General features: G+C 39.7%; 1 protein-coding gene across 1 annotated transcript in view; it reads left to right on the top strand.

Moving 5' to 3' along the window:
- chrm4a (cholinergic receptor, muscarinic 4a) overlaps nucleotides 1–5365 on the top strand; it is a 105010-nt gene extending 99645 nt beyond the window's left edge. Inside the window, exon 7 of the mRNA XM_039606380.1 lies at nucleotides 4089–5365. Within this exon, the coding sequence (XP_039462314.1) occupies nucleotides 4089–4334 (246 nt within the window). The 3' untranslated portion in view covers nucleotides 4335–5365. The remainder of the gene's footprint in view (nucleotides 1–4088) is intronic.
- The last annotated feature ends 16602 nt before the right edge of the window (nucleotides 5366–21967 follow it).

The raw sequence follows: 21967 nt of genomic DNA, 5'->3' as shown, positions 1-21967 counted from the left end.
ACCTCACAGTAACCCGAAAACTCAAAAGCTCCGCAATTTAACATGGCCCAGGTGTGTAGTTGACACTGACCAAATATGAAGCTTGTACGATGAAATTCCAATGAGGAGTTCGCAAAAGTTCGAGGCATGGAAATGGCAAAATTAGAGCCAAAATGTCACATTCACTTCCAAATGGCGGACTTCCTGTTGGGTTTAGGACATGGCCATAATAGACTTTTATGTGCGTCTCGAACGTTAGATATGTGTTCGAGTTTTATACATGTAGGTCATACCCATCTCGGGGCTCGCGTTTCTCATTTTTCTAGGTGGCGCTACTGAGCCAATTTTTCCCCTTACATGTCTACGGACATTAAAATACGTAAATTTTCACCAGACCTGATGCGTCTGCAAAATTTCATGAGTTTTCGAGCATGTTTAGGCCCTCAAAGGCCGATTCATTTGCCGAAATAATAATAATAATAATAATAATAATAATAATAATAATAATAATAATAATAATAATAATAATAAGAAACAGAGCAGATACAATAGGGCCTTCGCACTTTTGTGCTCGGCCCCTAATTAAAGCTGCAAGCAGCGTTATGAGGCCCTCGCACCCCGCACGTCGGGCCACGCCCAACACCTACAACCAGCACGTCCGATCTGATGTCACATTGATGGAATTCATGCCTAGAACCACCAGCTAACGATTCATCTCATTCAATCATTATTATAGTCGTCCCACTAGGTGGCGCTCTAACCATTACTGACAAATGGGATAACAAACATTTCCGACCTTGAGTCTCATCACGCCTGCGAACTTTGGGAGAGATTGGACATTGTGTTTTTGAGTGACAGCAGATTACTGCTTTTTGGCGAGGGATTGAAACTCCACGCGTGCCGCCATGGCCACCCCGTTTCCCTGAACGTAAAAGCTTCGCAATTTAACATCACAAAGGTCTTTAGATTCCACACACAGGAGATCGGGTTAATGTGATGAAATGCCTTGGAGGAGTTCGTCAAAGTATGAGGTCTGAAAAGCGGGGAAAAAGTGGCTAAAATTACACCTTAATTTTAAAATGGCTGACTTCCTGTTGGATTTGGGATATTGCTCCAAGAGACTTTTTGTACATCTTGATATCCTCCATAAGCTTACCAGGTTTCAGACTTATAAATAAAACACAGAGCAGGGGCTGATGTTTTGAAATTTTGTAGGGGGCGCTGTGGAGCCATTTTGCACTATTCAAGGAAAATGATCACATAACAACAAAGCGCTCATCACATTGGAGGTTTGGGCCAAATTCCAAGACTTTTAAAATTTCCAAGCCCCTCAAAAGCCACTTTGTCTTTCATGGTGAACAGCGTTGCCACCAGGGTGCGCCGTTCAGTTTAAAGTCACAATTTTCGCACAGAAGCATCATGAAGGACTGATGGTGATACTCACCGCTTTTGAGGTGGCCACGATGAACCTGTGAAAATCAGTACAACAAAATGAAAGACATGACATTTCCTGGTGCCACTAGGTGGCGCTCTACGTATTCCTGACAATGGGCACATCAATCTCTTCAGGGCGGGTCTGACATCATCCCTGTAAAATCTGGTACTGATCAGATTGGATTTCATTGAGTTACACTAATTTGTTTCTTCATGGCGAGACCTCAATGTTCGCCATGCTGCTGGGGTCACACCCTTCAGCGAAAACTCACAGTTTTCTCTGTAACCCAAGACCAACTCCTTAAGGCTTTCCTGGAGAAATTTGAGGCTGCAGATGTCACCCATTACAATACTGTACCCCAAAGTGTAAAACATGACATTTCCTGTTCCCACTAGGTGGCGCTCTCCCTGATGTCAAATATGGCAGTTGAAATATGTTCAGGGGTGGAGCCTTATCATATGTGTCCACTTTGGTCAAGGTCGGACAATGTATGACAGAACGAGAGGCAATAAGATTTTCATGGCGAGTCATTGAAATTCGCCGTGGTGCCACGGCCTCACCGTATCCGAAAACTCAAAAGCTCCGCAATTTAACATGGCCCAGGTGTGTAGTTGGCACTGACCAAATATGAAGCTTGTACGATGAAATTCCAATGAGGAGTTCGCAAAAGTTCGAGGCATGGAAATGGCAAAATTAGAGCCAAAATGTGACCTTCAATCCAAAATGGCGGACTTCCTGTTGGGTTTGCGTCAATGGTCCCACTGACTTTTTTGTTCGTCTTGGCATGATACACATGTGTGCCAAATTTCATACATGTAGCTAAAACGATGTGTTCGTAGGGCTGCATTTAACAAGGCATAGGTGGCGCTACAGAGCCATTTCCCAGTGCTCATTTGTAAAACCATTAAAATACAAAATTTTTCACCAGACCTGGCATGTGTGCAAAATTTCATGAGTTTTTGAGCATGTTAAAGCCCTCAAAAAGGCAATTCATTTCAATGAAAAATAATAATAATAATAATAATAATAATAATAATAATAATAATAATAATAATAAACAGAGCAGATACAATAGGGCCTTCGCACTCTCAGTGCTCGGGCCCTAATAATAATAATAATAATAATAATAATAATAATAATAATGATAATAAGAAACGGAGCAGATACAATAGGGCCTTCGCACTCTCAGTGCTCGGGCCCTAAATAATAAGAAGAAGAAGAAGAAGAAGAAGAAGAAGAAACAGAGCAGATACAATAGGGCCTTCGCACTCTCGGTGCTCGGGCCCTAATAATAAGAAGAAGAAGAAGAAGAAACGGAGCAGATACAATAGGGCCTTCGCACTCTCGGTGCTCGGGCCCTAATAATGCACAAGAGACAAGAGACTCTCAAAATAAAACAGGAAGCACGACACAGAGAACTCAAAACAATAAATAATTTACAAAAATCAACACTTTAAATACAAAACCAGTGGGTCGTAATCCAGACCATGAGAAAATGAGTGGAAAGAGATCCTCAGGCACTGATTTCAGTGGTTAAGGATGCATGAAAAGTTTATGTAGTGAAGACTGAGCTAATGAAAAATATTTAAAATGGGGTTTTTTTCTGTTTTTTACCCAAAGTGAGGTTTAAATAGCATGGTTTTTTTTTTTTTTCATGAAAATTACACTTCTACAATGCATGCACTAAGTTCCTCAACATTTGGGTTTGTATCAGGTATCAGGTCCATCCAGAGTGCCAAAATGATCAGCCTACAGTAATGGGCTGTGACGTACGTCTTCCTACACTGTAGTGAACTTCTCCTGTGCTGGTGTCATTGTAACAGCACGATTGGCTAAACTGCTTTGGTTGTTGATTGGCTATTTGGGTCATCGTAACCAACTTTCATTTTTGCCACTGAATTTACCTGTACATGTTTTCAGGATTCTTCGGGTGCTTTCTATTTCATAATGTCTCTTACACCAATGGAAATAATAGAGGAACTTGTTATTTAGATTTGAGTATCGGACTCAGCCTCTCCATAAGCAAAGAATAGAAGTCTTGAAGAATAAATAAAATATCACAGGAAGACCCTCACTCACTTTGTTTCAAGCTAAAACCCAGTCTATGGGTTCTAACAGTCATAGGAAGAGTTGCTAAGTAAATGTCACTGTTATCTCAGCTTTAATGTCCTGGTGCATGCTCAATCATCCAGGTAAGTAAATCCCAAAAGGTTGATTCTGTTCATTGGAAACACTACGTCCAGATGAACAGAATCAACCTTTTGGGATCTCAGCTTTAAGTTGCTTTAATGCTATCTCACCCTTAAGATTACCTGAGACACAGAGAACAGATATGTTTTATCTAAAGCTAAAATTGAATGGCTGTTTTCCTGTGTGTGCAAATATTAATTGGGGAGCAGAGCAGTTTAGCACGTTTGGACATTTTTTTAACGTAGCTCATACTAAAAGGTATGGCATTGTCGTTTTTTACATAATACATATTATGTATACGTAACATGGTCAGCCCTTCTGTGAGCTGCGTGACTGTCATCTCACTGCAATGTGTGAGAAATGCACATTTACAACTGCAAACAAAGAGCTGACACAGAGTTCACATATTATCTATCTTTAGACTTTGTGTCTAAATGTTCTGGTTTATTTATTTTTCATCTCTCCTTTCTTCCATTCTTTTTAGGTAACCAAGACTATCTTTGCCATCCTGCTGGCTTTCATCATAACATGGACACCGTATAATGTGATGGTGTTAATCTCAACCTTCTGCCAGTCCTGTGTCCCTGACACAGTGTGGGCAATTGGCTACTGGCTGTGTTATGTCAACTCTACTATCAACCCAGCTTGTTATGCACTGTGCAATGCCACATTTAAAAAGACTTTCAAGAACCTGTTGCTATGCCAATATAAAAATATAGGTACAAGATAAGATAGAAGGAGGAGATTTGAGATAGGATGGAAGGCAAAGCTGTAAATCATTTCAAGAAGTTGCGTGAAAGAAAAATGAAGGAACTGAATGAAGAATAGCAGAACTGGGTGATGGGTGCCTTCTGAAGAGACCAGAAACTTGCAGTGGATTAGTAAATGTATTTATTCTACAAATGAATGAGTGGTCCCTATTCATACAGTCTAAGCAAAGCGTGAGTGTAAACCAGAGATTCTTTTATTCTTTTACCTGTCAAGCTACCCAAAATTACACTGTGAGTAGAAATTTGGTTTCACTAACACAGAAATTAATTTCAAATGAAGATGTTAGATGCTATAAAAGGAGAGGTCAGTGATTGGATCTGTGTGGTGATGCATGGGAACGTGGCCGAGAAAGTGGCTTTGCCTGATCTGTGCTGTGTGTATGTACATATGTATGCATGTATGTATGTATAGCTAGATGTATAAATAGACTGGTGGATCTCTTGATATATTAACATATCTAAGAAAACCCTGTTAAACTAGACTCTATTCTCTAGAGTTTGAGCTCAACCTACTGGCAGTTCTGAGTCCCTGACATGGCATAAGCAGTTGGCTACTGGCTGTGTTATTAACTCTACTATCAATCTGGAATGTTAAATAGCAACAGTCACCACAAAACAACACAAAATATCCAATGGATGGAGAAAAGAAGAATGGGAAGGAAGAATAGGTAAGAAAAAATACTGTTATTACTGCCAGTAACCAAGACTGATTAAACAAATGAATACTAGAAATTTATTGAACGGTGCCTTTTAAATGGATAGATACAGGAGATTAGCAACAACAGTTTGTTCATATAGCATGGGGGACAGGACAAAGGCATGCTGTGAAAGAGAGACAGAGTAATAATAACTAATGATTTAATACAGAGTGACAGCGTAAACACATAGTGAATGATACAGGTGAGTGAAGTAGAAACACCCAGTGCATCATGGGAATCCCCCAGCAGCCTACGTCTATTGCAGCATAACTAAGGGAGGATTCAGGGTCACCTGGTCCAGCCCTAACTATATCCATCCATCCATCCATTCATCTTCATCCGCTTTATCCGAGGCCGGGTCGCGGGGGCAGCAGCCTAAGCAGAGAAGCCCAGACCTCCCTCTCCCCAGCCACCTCCTCCAGCTTGTCCGGGGGAACACCAAGGCGTTCCCAGGCCAGCCGAGAGATATAATCTCTCCAGCGTGTCCTGGGTCTGCCCCGGGGCCTCCTCCCGGTGGGACATGCCCGGAACACCTCACTCAGGAGGCGCCCAGGAGGCATCCTTGTCAGATGCCCGAACCACTTCAACTGGCTCCTTTCGATGTGGAGGAGCAGCGGCTCTACTCTGAGCCCCTCCCGGATGGCCGAACTTCTCACCCTATTTCTAAGGGAGAGGCCAGCCACCCTTCAGAGGAGGCTGCTTTAGCAAAAAGGAAAGTTTGAAGCCTAATCTTAAAAGTAGAGATAGTGTCTGTCTCCTGAATCCAAACTGGAAGCTGGTTCCACAGAAGAGGGGCCTGAAGGCTCTCCCTCCCATTGTACTTTTAATCTCCAAAAGTTGATTCTGTTCATCTGGACGTAGCGTTTTCAGTGGGAAAAATGTTTCGTCACTCATCCAAGTGACTTCTTCAGTCTCAGCTGACTGCAGTTTCCCCCAATCTTATAAACAGCATATTTTGGAGATTTACTTACCTGGATGATTGAGCATGCATCAAGACATTCTACTTTTAAATACTCTAGGAACAACAAGTAAGCCTGCAGTGCGAGAGCGAAGTGCTCTAATAGGGTGATATGGTACTATATCATATCAACCCATTTGCTATTTAAAAGCAAAATCTTCCATGCCAGGTTAAAACTATTTTCTTTAAAATGTGCACTCTCCCATGTCAACTAGCTTCCCTGCTGCAACTGTGTCCTACAAAAAAAATAACTCCTCCTTCTTCTTCTTCTTCTTCTTCTTTTACATATTATTGGCGGTTGGCAAACAACTGCATGGTGCATTACCGCCACCACTGGTATGGAGTGTGGACAGAAATCACGCTCAAAAAAACAAACAAACAAAAAAAAAAAAAAAACTTCATATCCTCCCAAACAACCTTCCTACTCTCAAAAACTGAAACAATGCCTGATAACATTTATCCCCCGACTCCTTCCGTAGCAACCCTACAAGATCAAGTTTCATAGCAATGCTATAACTCCTCCTTCCTGTTTTCTCTCTCCTTTATAGAGAAGGGCTCAAATCATTACCAATCAACGGCTCCCTGTACTCAACTCCAAATAGCTGGCAGCTGGACTAGAGTAGAATCTCCACTCCTACATGGGTGTGGCCCACATCTCACACAAAACAAAAACACCAAAGCATGCGATTATTAAAATGAAAAATATGCCAACCCAATGTTTAGTGGGAGATTCTCTCAGTTATTCCACCATGCCACATTCTGCAACACTACAGACTTCCTCCTTCCCCTGCTACTTTTCTGAGACATGATGGTCAACTGCTAGGGATGGGAATCAAGAATAGGTTCCTAGGAGTCCAATTCCTTGGAATGGTTAGTCTGCCTGCTTACTGATCCCGCTTATCGGTTCTTGCCCTCTCACTATGATCAGCTGATTTCAGTTCGTGTGTCGGAAGTAAAAATAATGGCGCATTCTTCACCATAGATATGGATAAAGTCTTAAGCCTAATTTTAGAAGTAGAGAGAGTGTCTGTCTTCCAAATCCAAACTGGGAGCTGGTTCTACAGAAGAGAGGACTGAAAACTGAAGGCTCTGCCTCCAATACTTCTTTTAGATATCCAAGGAACAACAAGTTAGTCAACAGTCTGAGAGCAAAGTGCTCTGGATTTGTCATGGAGCCAATAAAGAGAACTTCACTCTTTCTTTCTAGTCCCTGTCAGTACTCTCACTTTGGCTACAGCTTCAGTCTCTTTATACCTGCAGCCAGTCAGAAGACAGAGAAATATAAGACACAACAATACAGCTGGATGTACAAAAAACTGACATTAGTCCTCTCCAGTGTACATGTACTTGTATCCACACCTATGGCTAGGTTAGAATCACCACTTAACCTAGTCATGCCTTTAGACAAGAGACTTGGTTTAAACCCACAGGGAGAATATGAAAAATCCACACAGAAAGTGCACAGGTGATCAAGTGCTCCTTGCAATAAACTGTACTAACACCTTTGCACAACTTTGTATCCTTAAGTCTGTTTTCCCCCCATTTTATTCACTTTATTTCAGCTAGTTTGTTCAGATTCAGGATTTGTTCTGTGAGAACCCCTAAAGATTTTCCATATTATGGAGCAAGAGCAAGCAGTTACTGTTCCTGTTTGCTTCACATTGACCTGCAGTTTTGCAGATTTGTCTTGTGTCTACAAGTCATCACATACACCTTCTTTAGAATTAACACTACACAGAACTATTTGTGAATTTCTAAAAATCTTGCCAGCTTAGCAGTTTGACTGAGAGGTTAAACAAGAGCCATGTTTAGAAGGCAGTGCAATGTGCAGATGGTTGGAGGGACTGAAATAACAGTGTAGGAGAGATAAAAAGGAGTACAGGTTGCGAGAGGAGAGAAAAAAGACATGACATGGATTTGAGGAAATGAAAATGAGAGACTAGTAGAAACAGGGAAAAGAGTATTAGGGAAAGCAATCCTGAGCTTGCGGAAGAAAAGTAGGGCATGATAGGAGGAGAACAGAGGGACTCATTCCCACATTTAGTCCTGGTCTCCCAACCCTAATTCTCATGCTGGAGACAAAATAAGAAAGACATTTACACAGTCTAAAGCACAACAATTCATCAAAAGGATGTTACCTCTGTCGTTTATCACCATATTATTAAGATACTAGTTAAAATGTAACACTTATGTGTTTGTGATATTTGACAGTGAGTTTTACTTGTGAGTCATAAAGGTGTTTGTTAGTGAGTTTTCAAAAATAAAGAGGGAATTTAGGTCAGAATTTCACACAAGGTTTAGGTTTTGTAAAACTAGGCCTAATTCAAATGTCATTATCCCATCTGAGAAATCAAATGACTACTCAGGCAGCTGCACGAAATCCTTCTTGGCTCAGAAGGACTTGGGTTTGTGTCTGTTTATAATGTGGCTGTCTCAACTTAGCATAGCTCAGGAACCTGTCAGGACCTTGCCCAAAGAATCTGTTGCTCATACTGAAGAGATAACGGGATCATACTGGTTGCTAATTGTTTGTTAGTAGTTTTTACATGCACTCAATCAAAGTTCACCATGCCAGTTTTGTTTCCATTTATATTCATGAGTCATTTATTTCCTTTGCAATGTCTGTTTTTCTTTCCGTTTCCATTTCAACAAAAGACAACAAGTAACTAGACTGAGCACAGTAGAAGAACGGTTGCCCTTTCTCATCAGCAACACCCGAACGGAATTACCCTTCACCTTAAATAACACAGTACCTGCCTCTGCCATAACCAGTACATAAAATGAAATACAACCCCCTAGTGGTGATAAAGGGAAACAAGAAAAATGGCTCGTATGGGGATATAAAAAGAAAATTATGACAAAGCATTAATCGACCCAGGAACAAAGAGGGACTCTGCTGGCTGTTTTTCTTTTTTTTTCTTATATCAAACTCCACAAGTAGTAAGTAGGTTCGATCCCAGTCTGCTCCAGTCTGCATGCTAAATGCCCATCGTAGCCTCAGCATGGTCACCACAGAAGGCGTTCAGTAGCACCAAAAATTGCTATATAGTCATCAACCAATAAGTTCTGGTTCAGAACCAGAACTTAGTGAACATCAGTCAACAGGAGCACCCACAGTACACATAATGATATCCCAAAGACCTCTATCAACTATCTGAAAATAAAAGACCAGAAAGCTAGTGTTTGCAAACTGGATATAATTTGATATACAGTAAAAAGTATTATCATTTTGAATCCAAGGTGCAAGGGAGCTTTTGGAATGTAAAAGTTAGGTAAGAACAATTTTGCTTTGCCACCATACAGGAGGCTAAAGTGTACATTTGCCTATTATAAGTTAACGATTGCCCTTATTTTGCTCTTTCTTGTACAAGTGGTTGATACTTTTATCATCTTTTGTATCCAGTAAATTTCTGTTGTGTATCAGGATCTGACAGTAAATAAATACTTTGTGTTTTCCTATGCATTGTACAGGTTAGGTATAACACACAGGCCGCATGATCCCCAGCAATTTCTAACAGTAGAGTCCCCCCTTATATCAAATATCATAATGATTTCCTTCAGGTGCCTCTCTGAACGGGCATGCTGTTCCCATAGCGAAAGACTAGCATAAAACCTGCTCTTAAAGAGTATTATTTTATTGGCACTTCCATTACCCATTTCTTCATCAGGTGTGTTGTTTTTTATTTTAAACTCACTAGTTTGTGCTTCACTTTATGGTGAATGAAATGGCTGCTTCTATGTTTATAAAAAATCATATTGTTAGAAGATCGCGTGCAGAACTCTATTCCCATTTTTGGAGCCTCATGATATTTTGCCCCTTAATAAATCTTGGCCTCTGGGGGTTGTTTTTTTTTTTAAATCCACTCTTCAGCAAATTAGCAATACAATGTATAGTCATAAATCTATGCAACTGTATGAAAACCCAAGGACACCCACAATGATTCAATAGCTTGTAGAGCTACTGTTAGGTTGAAATTGTTAAATGTTGCCATTGTTGTACTTAAATTTGTAAACCTTGTCTTAAACAGCATGTTTAGATATTCTTTTGTTCTCCTCCCCCGGCCTATTGAATGGTGGGGAGGCTGTAATGTTTAACCGCAGCACATTCCGTGTGACTGCGTCCATCTGGTTTCCTTATCTTGTGAAGGATGTCCACTCCCGGCCATTTAGGGGCTCGCCTATGCTTGCATATGGTGAACCATTAAAGTTAAGCCGTATACAGGTGTGGGGAGATGACCTTTGGATAACTAGGAAATGGGGTTAAACAGTTGTAAGCATATATTGTGTGGCAGGAAGTCATACATACACACACACACACACACACACTGTTTTAACCTTTTGTGGCCATATGGGTGTTACAATGTGTGGCGCTTGTATTCTTAGAATAAAAGGCTGCAGGGAAGGCTGTTTATTGGAAGTTGGCTAGGAGACAGGTGAGGAGCGTTCAGCTCCAAGAGCCTGGTTCCGACCAGCCTCCCTTGCTAGCAAGTGAAAAAACGGTTCCGTCGTTGTCTTGCTTTCTTCATGGGTGATAAGTCTCTGAACTAGCGGGCCTGCTGAAGCGCAGACCCAACAGCTATGTTTAGCACCAGTGTGGTAGACATGAGCATTATGACCAAACATTTATGCATTGTTCCAAGTTTGCTGGTTTGCAAACCTTCGCTGTTCTTTCTGTGAGACAGGAGGCTTTCTCCTGGGAAAAACTGGCAAACAAACCATACTTGTTCAGTATTTTTCTAATTGTTCTGTCATTACATTTAATATTTAACATGCTAACTGTGGCCTGCAGAGTGTGAGGTGTCACTCATGGGTTTTTTTGCAGTTTCTTAGAGTATTGCACGGTCTGACTTTGGGGTGAATTTGCTGGTACATGCACTCCTGGTAACAGTGTGGCATTGTGCTAACACACAGCTGAATGATCCAGACCTCCAAACTGCCTAAATGTTTGTTTTTACAGAGGTACTCACACTTGCTGTTGATCAGATTATCACATCCATTTGAATAGCAGCACCTGGCTGCTACTTACCCTCTTAATTCCTACAGAAGCAGTAACAGTGTATTTAGATTTTCACAGGACAGCATAGAGTCTATATTTTATATGTTATGAAAACATAAGAGTTCTGACACAGAAACAGAGTAGGGAGAAAGAACAGAGGAAAAAAGAATGCTGAAAAGATTATTATTCAAATAGTTGGCAAGGACAACTCACCTGCAGACTGGAGAAAGTGACTGGCATAAAGGCTTGCGGGTGGTTGTCTGACATATCTAATTGACATGACGTGATGAACGAGTGGAAGACAGTAGAGTTAGACTGAAAGGCTGACTGCTTCACTGAGCATCCTTTATGATAACCTAAATGACAAAACTAGGCTATAATAGTGCCAAACATTGACCTTATTTATTTAAATGCTTTTGTTGTGGCCAGTGATACAACTCAAAAATACAACTCAGCCATATTTTCCATTTGACTTTAATCATATTTACCCTGTTTGTGTCATCTCCTGTTCTCTCCTGTCAGGTGTATATATATATATATATATATATATATATATATATATATATATATATATATATATATATATATATATATATATATATATATATATATATATATATACACACACACACACACATACATATATATATTATATTACAGTTTTAATTCCATTACAGCACTCTCTGAGGCAGAGTGCAGAGGTGTACAGTGCACTAGTAGCCTGAACCAATCAAAGAAGCTGGTTAGCGTTGAGGAAAGTTCAGAGTTGCAGTGCATATGTGAAAACAGTTTACCCCATATGAAGAAATGGGGTTCTCTCTCTCATACATCATGGGCTAAAAGCACAACAACATGTGTAATATCAAAGTGTGTAATTTAACAACATTACAGTCTTTTTGAAGCAACCACAGTGAGGATAAAAGGAACTTTGCATGTGTTTACAGTTTGTGCTGTCTGTACTTTCACCTTAGCTGTCCATTTCAAAATCTGATCTGCAGTCAAATGCTTTGAAATGCTTTGTAATGATTTGAGTTTATCAGCCATTAGCCAATAAATAGCCAAAGAAAGACTCAGGTAGTAGCCCCGTGTGCCCTGTCTCAGATGTTCAGGTTTAACTTCATGACTAATGAGTTTTTGTGTGGTGACTGTTTCTTTCCTCTGAATTAGAAGAATTCACCAAAAGCATTTTTTTCCAAACAAGACAGAAAAATATTGTCCCATGACAGTTAAAGATCATACTCTCTGTTTTACACTTCACGAAGAATCCTGTACAATGTAACTACAACTACTTGAAGGCTAAACAACTTAATGTAATACTTTGTTTAATTTCACACATTTCAGAGATCTACATATTTACATACAAATAACATATAAATGTACTATATAATACAAAAGTAGTAAAAGGTGACTACAATAAAACAGTGCATTGCTGTAAATACACAACATACTCACATACTCAATCATTCCAAAGAGAAGAGATGTGATCTCAGTGTTAAAATATATGAATTGTATTTAGCTCCTAATGTACAGAGCATGTACCTATGTAATCTATATAGCCATTGTGAATTGTTGTCCTATCTTTGTTAAATCAATGCTATAAAACTTGTACTCTGTGGCGTCAGTTAAGTGACAGCAGACATTCTATCATTTTGATGATCAACAAATACATTTGTTTTTTAATGTAAAAAAAATAGATAAATTAATAAATACATACCTGCATTAAGACGCCAAGTGTTATGTTTTGAGCTGGGCATGTAATATAAATGCCAAAGCAAAGGAAACACCCAGGTGCAAATTCTTAGTATAATGTTTCCTTTGTGCTGGTAACCATCTGTATATGTACTGTACATGCTTTCAATTTGATCTACAAACAGTATAGAAGATGGATGTGGCAACACTGATGTTACTCACTGATTTGTGAAGAGCTTGTACTGAGTGATGCTGGTGCTTTGAAACTGGACATGATGAGTGAGGGGCGTATTTGACTGTGATGCTTACAGTCTTGTGAGTCTCTGGACATAATTTACCAGCTGAATTTCTTGTATTTTTCACTGTCACCTGGAACTCGTGATAATGTCATCATAAAAGTATTTACAGCTAGGAAGCTGAGATGTTGACGTCATGTCCATCATTTATATTGTCTATGTTTGCAGCTAAACTAGAACTGTGTTCCCAAAAACACTGTTAGCATAATGACTCTTAAAGGGACGATGGAACTGTAATCTGGGATGTGGTGACTTAACTTTCCCAACATAAAAGACTTTTTTAGCTTTTCTTTGTCACACAACCCATACAGGTCCTGCTTTTATTTCCACTGTGCCTAGAACCTATAATTGGACACAGCTCATCTTTTAACAAAAGTACATTTTACACTAATACTGGTGAGTTCATGTAGCCATGAGTCACACTGTGTTTTCAGTAATGACATTGTTCTGCCGGTAAGCCAGATACAGAAACCGCTTCTTTTGTTTTCTTTTTTTTAAAGATTGTGCTGCGTCAGGTAGTTGATTCTCTCTGATTTTTCAACTTCACCTCTTTGCCTGAGATTCAAGAGACAATCAAGCAACCAGCTTTTTACAGTATGGAGAAGGGAGAGAGACTGAAGAATAGACTGTCACCATGGTTGGCTAGTCTTATCATGTTCTCTATTACGTGCTACTTCCATCTGTTAATCTGGATGTTTTTACGTGTAAACGTTTTGCGTTCTCAAACTTGCACTGCTACAGTGACCTACTTTCTGCCTTTTTGATTTTTGAAATCCTTTGAACCTACACTATAGAAATGTATTTCCTTTTGTAATTGGTACCAGGTAAGTATGTGGTCCTGAAAATGAAAGCACTTCATAATGTAATGGCACATTGAACATGTATGTACAGTACTTTGGTTACCTTGGTTTCTAGTGGTGATGGGAAAACCTTTGTTTGTCTGCACAATGCTTTATGGCTGTATGTAATTTCTCTTACTACTTTTTCATGTACAATTCTATTTAAACAGCCATATCATTTTCAAAGCAGTAGAGTAACATCTGGCAAAATACACAGTTGGCATTACTTTTTTTTTTAAATGTACTGTAATATATTTGGAAAAGAATTTGTGCTGATACAGAACTGTAATGCAAATAAACATTTGGTGTGGAAAAGCTTGTATTATGTGTACTGTCTGAGGTAAAGCTTGTCATGAGAAGGAAAAAGAGAGAAAGGTGGATTCCCTCAATTTGTGTGTGATAGCTAAAAGTAGAAATGTGTGTGAGTGTGAGGTGTGTGAAGTTTGTTTTTTTTTTTTCAAGTGTTCCTCCAGACTAGAAAACACACACACACACACACACCGGTGTGTATTCATATCCTTGTGGGGACATCTCATTGACCTAATTCTTTCCCTAGTCGCTTACCCTAACCATCAAAAATGAATGCCTAACCATAATCATAACCCAATTGTAACCCTGATACTACAACCACATTTTGAGTCTTAGAAATGTCTTCAAACTTGTGGGGACCTGGATTTTGATCCCCATAGGTATAGTAAACTTCCAATTTTTGTTCCCCACAAAGATGTCTAAACAGCCACACACACACACACACACACACACACAGAGAAGGGTTAGTCAAAGAACATTTGCAAACGTTCTTTGACTAAAAACCTGTTTCACTGATGCAATCATCATATCATTTCTTATTGAACAATGTAAGACCACTGATCCAAACTAGTTGTGGAAAATCCTGCATTACTCAGCTGGGGAAAATAGGGGGTATTTATATGCTGTAGTGACGAAAGAGAAATCACAGACAAGGAAAACAAAGATGTTAAAAACGTGTCATTTTTCCTACACGCGTAAATGCCATTGCGATATTTTAATGCAATTTTCTTTCCTCCATTTTAAGCAAGCATCTAGGATGGAGACAAGCTCTAGCCCCTCCCACTGGAACTAAAATGCCAACGTCAAACTGTAGCCATGGCAACACACATATAAAACTGCACACATAATTTATTCCAGTGCTGATTTCAATGAAATGGAGCACAGAGATCAGAACATAAGAGCTGACCTAGATTGGGAGGAGCAGGTTGTTAACAGAATGAAAACAGTGAATCAAATGGACATAAAGTTGATTGTTACCCATGAAGTCATTTAACATTCACAAATCATCATAAAGCATGTAAACATTCAGTGACACACTGAAACTGCATGGCTTTTATTTTTTCGCTAAATGTTGTGTCTATGGACAATAAAAGTATAAAACAAAGATTATTTTATTTAGTGGTCACAAACACTAATACTAAGGAGAAAACTGAAGTATATGGGCTTCTAATATGTTCATTGGTCTGCACTAGAAATCGGTGCAGACCAATGAGAGCAATATAATCAGTGGAATATCATCTTACTGTTGAACCTATTGCTTCTGTTTAATGGCTGATTTTAAAACATCCTCTATGAGGTTTTAGTTGTATCTAAATGCGGTCAGCCCAAACCATTCATTTTATTTCACCATATTATTTATACAGCACCAAAACACAACAACAGTCGCCTCAAGGTGCTTTATATTGTAAGGTAGACCCTACAAGTCATGATAGTCATGAAAAGTCGACTCATATTATCTTTCTTCTATGTCAATGCCTTAAAAAAATGACAGGTGTGATCTAGTATTGTAGTGTTGTGTCTCACAGAATAATTGCAGTGTCACAAAAAACAAAAGAAAACAAAAAAAAGCCTGTCACTCAACCACTGATGACAAAATTTATATTGGCATAGAATGTCCCCAACAAAAGATCTTAACAATACTGAAAAAGTTTTGTTTGGTTTTTGTTCAATCTAAACCATTATTTATCAAAAATGAATCTGTGGAATGAAAAAAGCAAAAAGAATAAAGGGGAAAGAAGAGGATTTTATTAAAAGTGTCACGATCTGAGGAGACAGACCATGCGGTGGTGTGTGTGGTGGACCCAGGTGCGAACACAAGAGAGTAGACCGGAGTAAACTGGAACTGAAAGCGAGCCTTTATTATGGCTGATGACAGGTCTCAAACAAAGCAGAAATACCGTGACTAAATAGAACTTAAGCTAAACTGGGAAACAGATACTGATAAACTAAGAAGACTCAGAAAACCATGACGATGACTGTAAAGACTGGCCATGAGGACATGGAGGGTGGAAACACAGACGACGCGACACAGACTGAATGAAACACAGAGACTAAATACACATAATGCATAAATACACGCATGAACCAGGGAGACGGAGTACAGGGGGAGATGACATAAACAACTAAGAAACAAAGGACTAAACAGCAATCTCAAAATAAACTAGATGAACTAAACTAGGGCACAAATGAATACAAAAGATACATAAAACTCAAACACTGGGTCGCTCGACCCAGGACCATGACAAAAAGGTTATAAAGCAGGGTATTCAGAAACAGCTAAGCTATTAGGTTCATCAAAGCCATCACCAAAGGAAAGTTGACAGTAAATCCTAAGGTGGAAAGAAGCAAAACATCATAATTACAAAATGTAAAACTATATAAATAAATAATCTTCATCTTAAAGAGACACTTAAGACTGCCAGAGAAGACTCACTGGGGCTGGGCAGCACTTCTCCCCAGCTTTTCCTTTTTGCTGAGTGGAGCCAGCTGTGCACTGGCACCAAAGGAGACAGGAGTGTCACCTGAGTAAGGGGAAAGGGAAGGATACACCATTCAGGGGAATGTAAAACCACAAACAATATATGTATGTAAAAGAAAACAGAGCTCTAGGAAAAAAGCCTTTTTAGCCAAAAAAAACCCTGAACTGCTACACTTACACTGCCATTGAGTGCGCTAGGTACCACATCGTCAGCTCCACTTCAGCTCAATTTCAAGGGTAGCTATAGGCTAAAACTGTGCCAACAAGGTACAACATGGTATTTTCTGGTTGTGTATACATATCAGGAAAGTGGTGTTCCATCATCAAAAAAAGACATTAATTAAAACGTCCCAAAATAAAAAATGATCTCTCTCTGTCATACCAGATAGCGCTGTCATAGCATTAGCAAGTAAACCAACTGAAACAAATGAGTTTCCTCTTGCTAACCACCCCTGGTCAACATGTGAGATGTACTGAAGTTTGAAAAAGCTGTTAATAACTCATTTAATACATTAGCAAGGAAAGCAGTGACGACTATGGACAGGGGACCATTACATTCCAACCTTTACAATTTCGTTGGTATACTAGGTATGACTGTGCAATGACAATAAAGAGTCATCTTATCTTATAAAATAGGCAAGTTGAACAGATGCGAGGTCATCAGCACTTTAAGATTAACATCTACATCAACATACTCCTCAACCCTTTTATTTCAGATGATTGTTATTAATATTTGAATATACTTTTTGAAAAATCAAGATGTAGGCCTGTGTTTCTCAGCTCATGAACAATTAGTCTTCAGGGGACATTCACTACAAACAGGTGATTTATACAATTTGATGCTGGGCATTAAACAGTAATAAATAAAGTATTCTCAATAAAATGAGCTCAGACTTAAATTCCCTTCCAGCATTCCAGTGGTCCAAACTTTGCTTTAGCCTTGACAGCAGATGCTGATAATTGGCCTTATAAAGCTACCCTTGTTCCTAAATATTTTAATTTTCTATGGCTAATCTTGAAAAAGTTAGATACAATATGTCCCTCGTATGCAGAGATGAGCATTCACTCACTTTTCTGAATATTAACTTTATAACCCAATATTTCTCCAAATTTCAAAAGAATAATCAACAATTTAGGGGCACTCAAACAAGGGTCTGATCTAAAAAACAATATGTCATCTGCATAAAGGCATACTTTATTCTGTGATCCTGCTTCCTTTAATAACGGAGCTCTGTCTCAGAGCTACTGCAAGTGGCTCAATTGCAAACGTAAATAAAAGTGGTAAAAGAGCACATCCTTGTCTCATACCCCATTGTAGTTGGAAATAATTTAGGATTTCGGATCAAACTTAAATACTTTTAACATAGTCCCACTCTACCCGATCAAACGCTTTTTCAGGATCGAGCGAAAGTGTCACCTCACAGTTCACACCAGTGGATGGGGGTAGGTTGTATAATATGTTAAATAGATGCCCAATACTGAAAAACAAGTAACGGCGTTTAATGAAACCTGTTTGGTCAGGAGAGATCATTTTCAGAGCCACCCTTTCTAGATGACGCGCCAACACCTTTGCAAGGATTTTGACATCTGTGTTCAGAAGAGAAACAGGGCATTCAAGAGGGTCCTTATCCTGTTTAAGGCAACAGAGAAATAACAGACAGGGGAATCATTTTTGCAGTGAGGGATTTTTCAAACACAGACAGCAACAAAGGAGAGAGTAGACCTGAAAATATTTTGAAAAATTCTGTCTGAAAGCTGCCCAGAGATTTTCCACTTTGCATGTCTCTGATCGCTGATGTTATTTCTGTGTTTGAGAGGTCCCACTCCAACTTAGTACCCAAGTCAACATCCACAGAGGGAATTAAAAAAAAATCTTCTACCTCAGACTTGTTGGTAGGTGAATCTGAGGTATATAATGACTAAAAGAAATCTCTAAATTATAAAACATAAATGAATCGCCTTATTATCTGAATGCTCTAGATTGTTTCATTTACAGATCTTAGTCTCTGGTGTGCCAGCTCATGCTCATAGTAATTATATCTTGTTTTAAAAATAACACATTCAGCTTATTGTGTGGATGGGATATCAAATTCAGTCTGTAGTGACATACGACTTTAAAAAAAAAAAAAAAAAACATTTATTTATAAGTGTGAAATTGCATAAAATTACACAAGACAAAGGAAAACATTCAAAAACAACAACATCCAAGCACAAAGAAAGAACAAAATGAAAACAAAACAACAACAAACACAAAGTCAGTCCAAATCAAAAGTTCAAGAGGAATGCTAGAGTAAGAAAAATATATATAGAATATATAAAGGTTATTAATACTTAACGTTAGAAAAAAAAAGTTTCAGCAACAACTAAAAGAAACAATGATAGGAAACTATCACCACAGATGAATTTAAAAGTTGTTTGAACGAACAGCAAATCTCCCTTTGAGAAGATCAAAATGGTAAACGGATTGGTTCTTGCTTTTCTACTTCCATTGGAGTACCCAAAGCGCTCTATGCAACATGCTACATTCGCCCAAGCACTGTCTTCCATGCTTTTAAATGCTTACTAACTACCATTCACACTCCGATGGATGCATAAGGAGTTAATATCTTGCCCAGGGATATTTGGTATGCAGACTAGGGGGAACCAGGGACCGAACCACTAACCTTCCAATCAGTATATGACCTGCTCTACCTCCTGAGCTACAGCCACGCCCCCCAAAATAAGGAAAAAGATTCAACAATACAGCCGCATCACCCGCATGACGGTAAAATCATTTTACCAGGTCAGGTTTACAGAGAGTTTAAAGCTTCAGCAGGAGACTTGAACGTGTTAGTGATGTTGTCATGAACTACCCGAAGCTGGGCCAGGTCACTCTGGAAGTGCTAAGCTTTTCCTGACCATATTGAAAGCTATCTGCTGCGCAAGGACCTCCTTGGTGTAGTCAGGGAAGATAGACAGTCTCTCTCCATCGCAGTTCAACGTGCAAGCTGGCGTGCCAAACCCAGGATGTGCCATACATCTTTCTCATGGTGTAACTTGGCTATGATAGCTCTCGGTCGCTGGTTTTGGTCTAAGGATGCCTGGTGCCCTCTCCTCTTTTATCAGCTTAATAAAGTTCTCTTTCCCCAACACATTCAGCAGCAGAGATGAAGCAAAGTCCGCTGGCTTACCGCCCTCAGCACCTTCCTTCACTTCAACAATCCTAATGTTGGACAGCCACGAGCGCGCCGCCATCTGGCCGAGCTTGTCATGCAGGTTGTCAGTGGCTGCTAATAGTTCCTTGCATGTAGCTTCAAGCATACAAACACAGCAGTCCATTGTCGTAAGCGACTCATCGATAACACGCATCGATAGGCGCTGTTCAGATGACCCGATATCTGTCTGGAGCTTAGACAGAATTCAATTCAGTTATTTTATACAGGGAGTGCAGAATTATTAGGCAAATGAGTATTTTGTCCACATCATCCTCTTCATGCATGTTGTCTTACTCCAAGCTGTATAGGCTCGAAAGCCTACTACCAATTAAGCATATTAGGTGATGTGCATCTCTGTAATGAGAAGGGGTGTGGTCTAATGACATCAACACCCTATATCAGGGGTGCATAATTATTAGGCAATTTCCTTTCCTTTGGCAAAATGGGTCAAAAGAAGGACTTGACAGGCTCAGAAAAGTCAAAAATAGTGAGATATCTTGCAGAGGGATGCAGCAGTCTTAAAATTGCAAAGCTTCTGAAGCGTGATCATCGAACAATCAAGCGTTTCATTCAAAATAGTCAACAGGGTCGCAAGAAGCGTGTGGAAAAACCAAGGCGCAAAATAACTGCCCATGAACTGAGAAAAGTCAAGCGTGCAGCTGCCAAGATGCCACTTGCCACCAGTTTGGCCATATTTCAGAGCTGCAACATCACTGGAGTGCCCAAAAGCACAAGGTGTGCAATACTCAGAGACATGGCCAAGGTAAGAAAGGCTGAAAGACGACCACCACTGAACAAGACACACAAGCTGAAACGTCAAGACTGGGCCAAGAAATATCTCAAGACTGATTTTTCTAAGGTTTTATGGACTGATGAAATGAGAGTGAGTCTTGATGGGCCAGATGGATGGGCCCGTGGCTGGATTGGTAAAGGGCAGAGAGCTCCAGTCCGACTCAGACGCCAGCAAGGTGGAGGTGGAGTACTGGTTTGGGCTGGTATCATCAAAGATGAGCTTGTGGGGCCTTTTCGGGTTGAGGATGGAGTCAAGCTCAACTCCCAGTCCTACTGCCAGTTTCTGGAAGACACCTTCTTCAAGCAGTGGTACAGGAAGAAGTCTGCATCCTTCAAGAAAACATGATTTTCATGCAGGACAATGCTCCATCACACGCGTCCAAGTACTCCACAGCGTGTCTGGCAAGAAAGGGTATAAAAGAAGAAAAACTAATGACATGGCCTCCTTGTTCACCTGATCTGAACCCCATTGAGAACCTGTGGTCCATCATCAAATGTGAGATTTACAAGGAGGGAAAACAGTACACCTCTCTGAACAGTGTCTGGGAGGCTGTGGTCGCTGCTGCACGCAATGTTGATGGTGAACAGATCAAAACACTGACAGAATCCATGGATGGCAGGCTTTTGAGTGTCCTTGCAAAGAAAGGTGGCTATATTGGTCGCTGATTTGTTTTTGTTTTGTTTTGAAGGTCAGAAATGTATATTTGTCAATGTGGAGATGTTATATTGGTTTCACTGGTAAAATAAATAATTGAAATGGGTATATATTTGTTTTTGTTAAGTTGCCTAATAATTATGCACAGTAATAGTCACCTGCACACACAGATATCCCCTAAAATAGCTAAAACTAAAAACAAACTAAAAACTACTTCCAAAAACATTCAGCTTTGATATTAATGAGTTTTTTGGGTTCATTGAGAACATGGTTGTTGTTCAATAATAAAATTATTCCTCAAAAATACAACTTGCCTAATAATTCTGCACTCCCTGTATATATATATATATATATATTTATTTATTTTTTCAGGTCAGTTCCTCTCGCACTGTTCTCCACAGAACAGCTGGTTTAATGTGTACTCTCAGTGGCAAGGGAACAATAAGAGAACAGCACCACCAAGGCTGGAGACGGAGCAATACTGGAAGAGCATATGGGAGACGGACGCAACCCATAATGGCAATGCTCAGTGGCTAGTGGATCTGAGGGCAGACCATAGCGACCTCCCTGAACAGGGTCCAGTAACCATCACAGTGGCAGATATCCAAGAAAGGGTCTCCAGTATGAAGAGTTGGACAGCACCAGGGCCCGACATGGTTCACGCCTACTGGCTGAAGAAGCTGACTGC

This window comes from Oreochromis aureus, linkage group 23 (assembly GCF_013358895.1).
Source record: "Oreochromis aureus strain Israel breed Guangdong linkage group 23, ZZ_aureus, whole genome shotgun sequence".
In the NCBI taxonomy this organism is placed as follows: domain Eukaryota; kingdom Metazoa; phylum Chordata; class Actinopteri; order Cichliformes; family Cichlidae; genus Oreochromis; species Oreochromis aureus.
The sequence above is the reverse complement of the archived record's forward strand: the minus strand, read 5'-3'. Positions and strand labels throughout refer to the sequence as shown.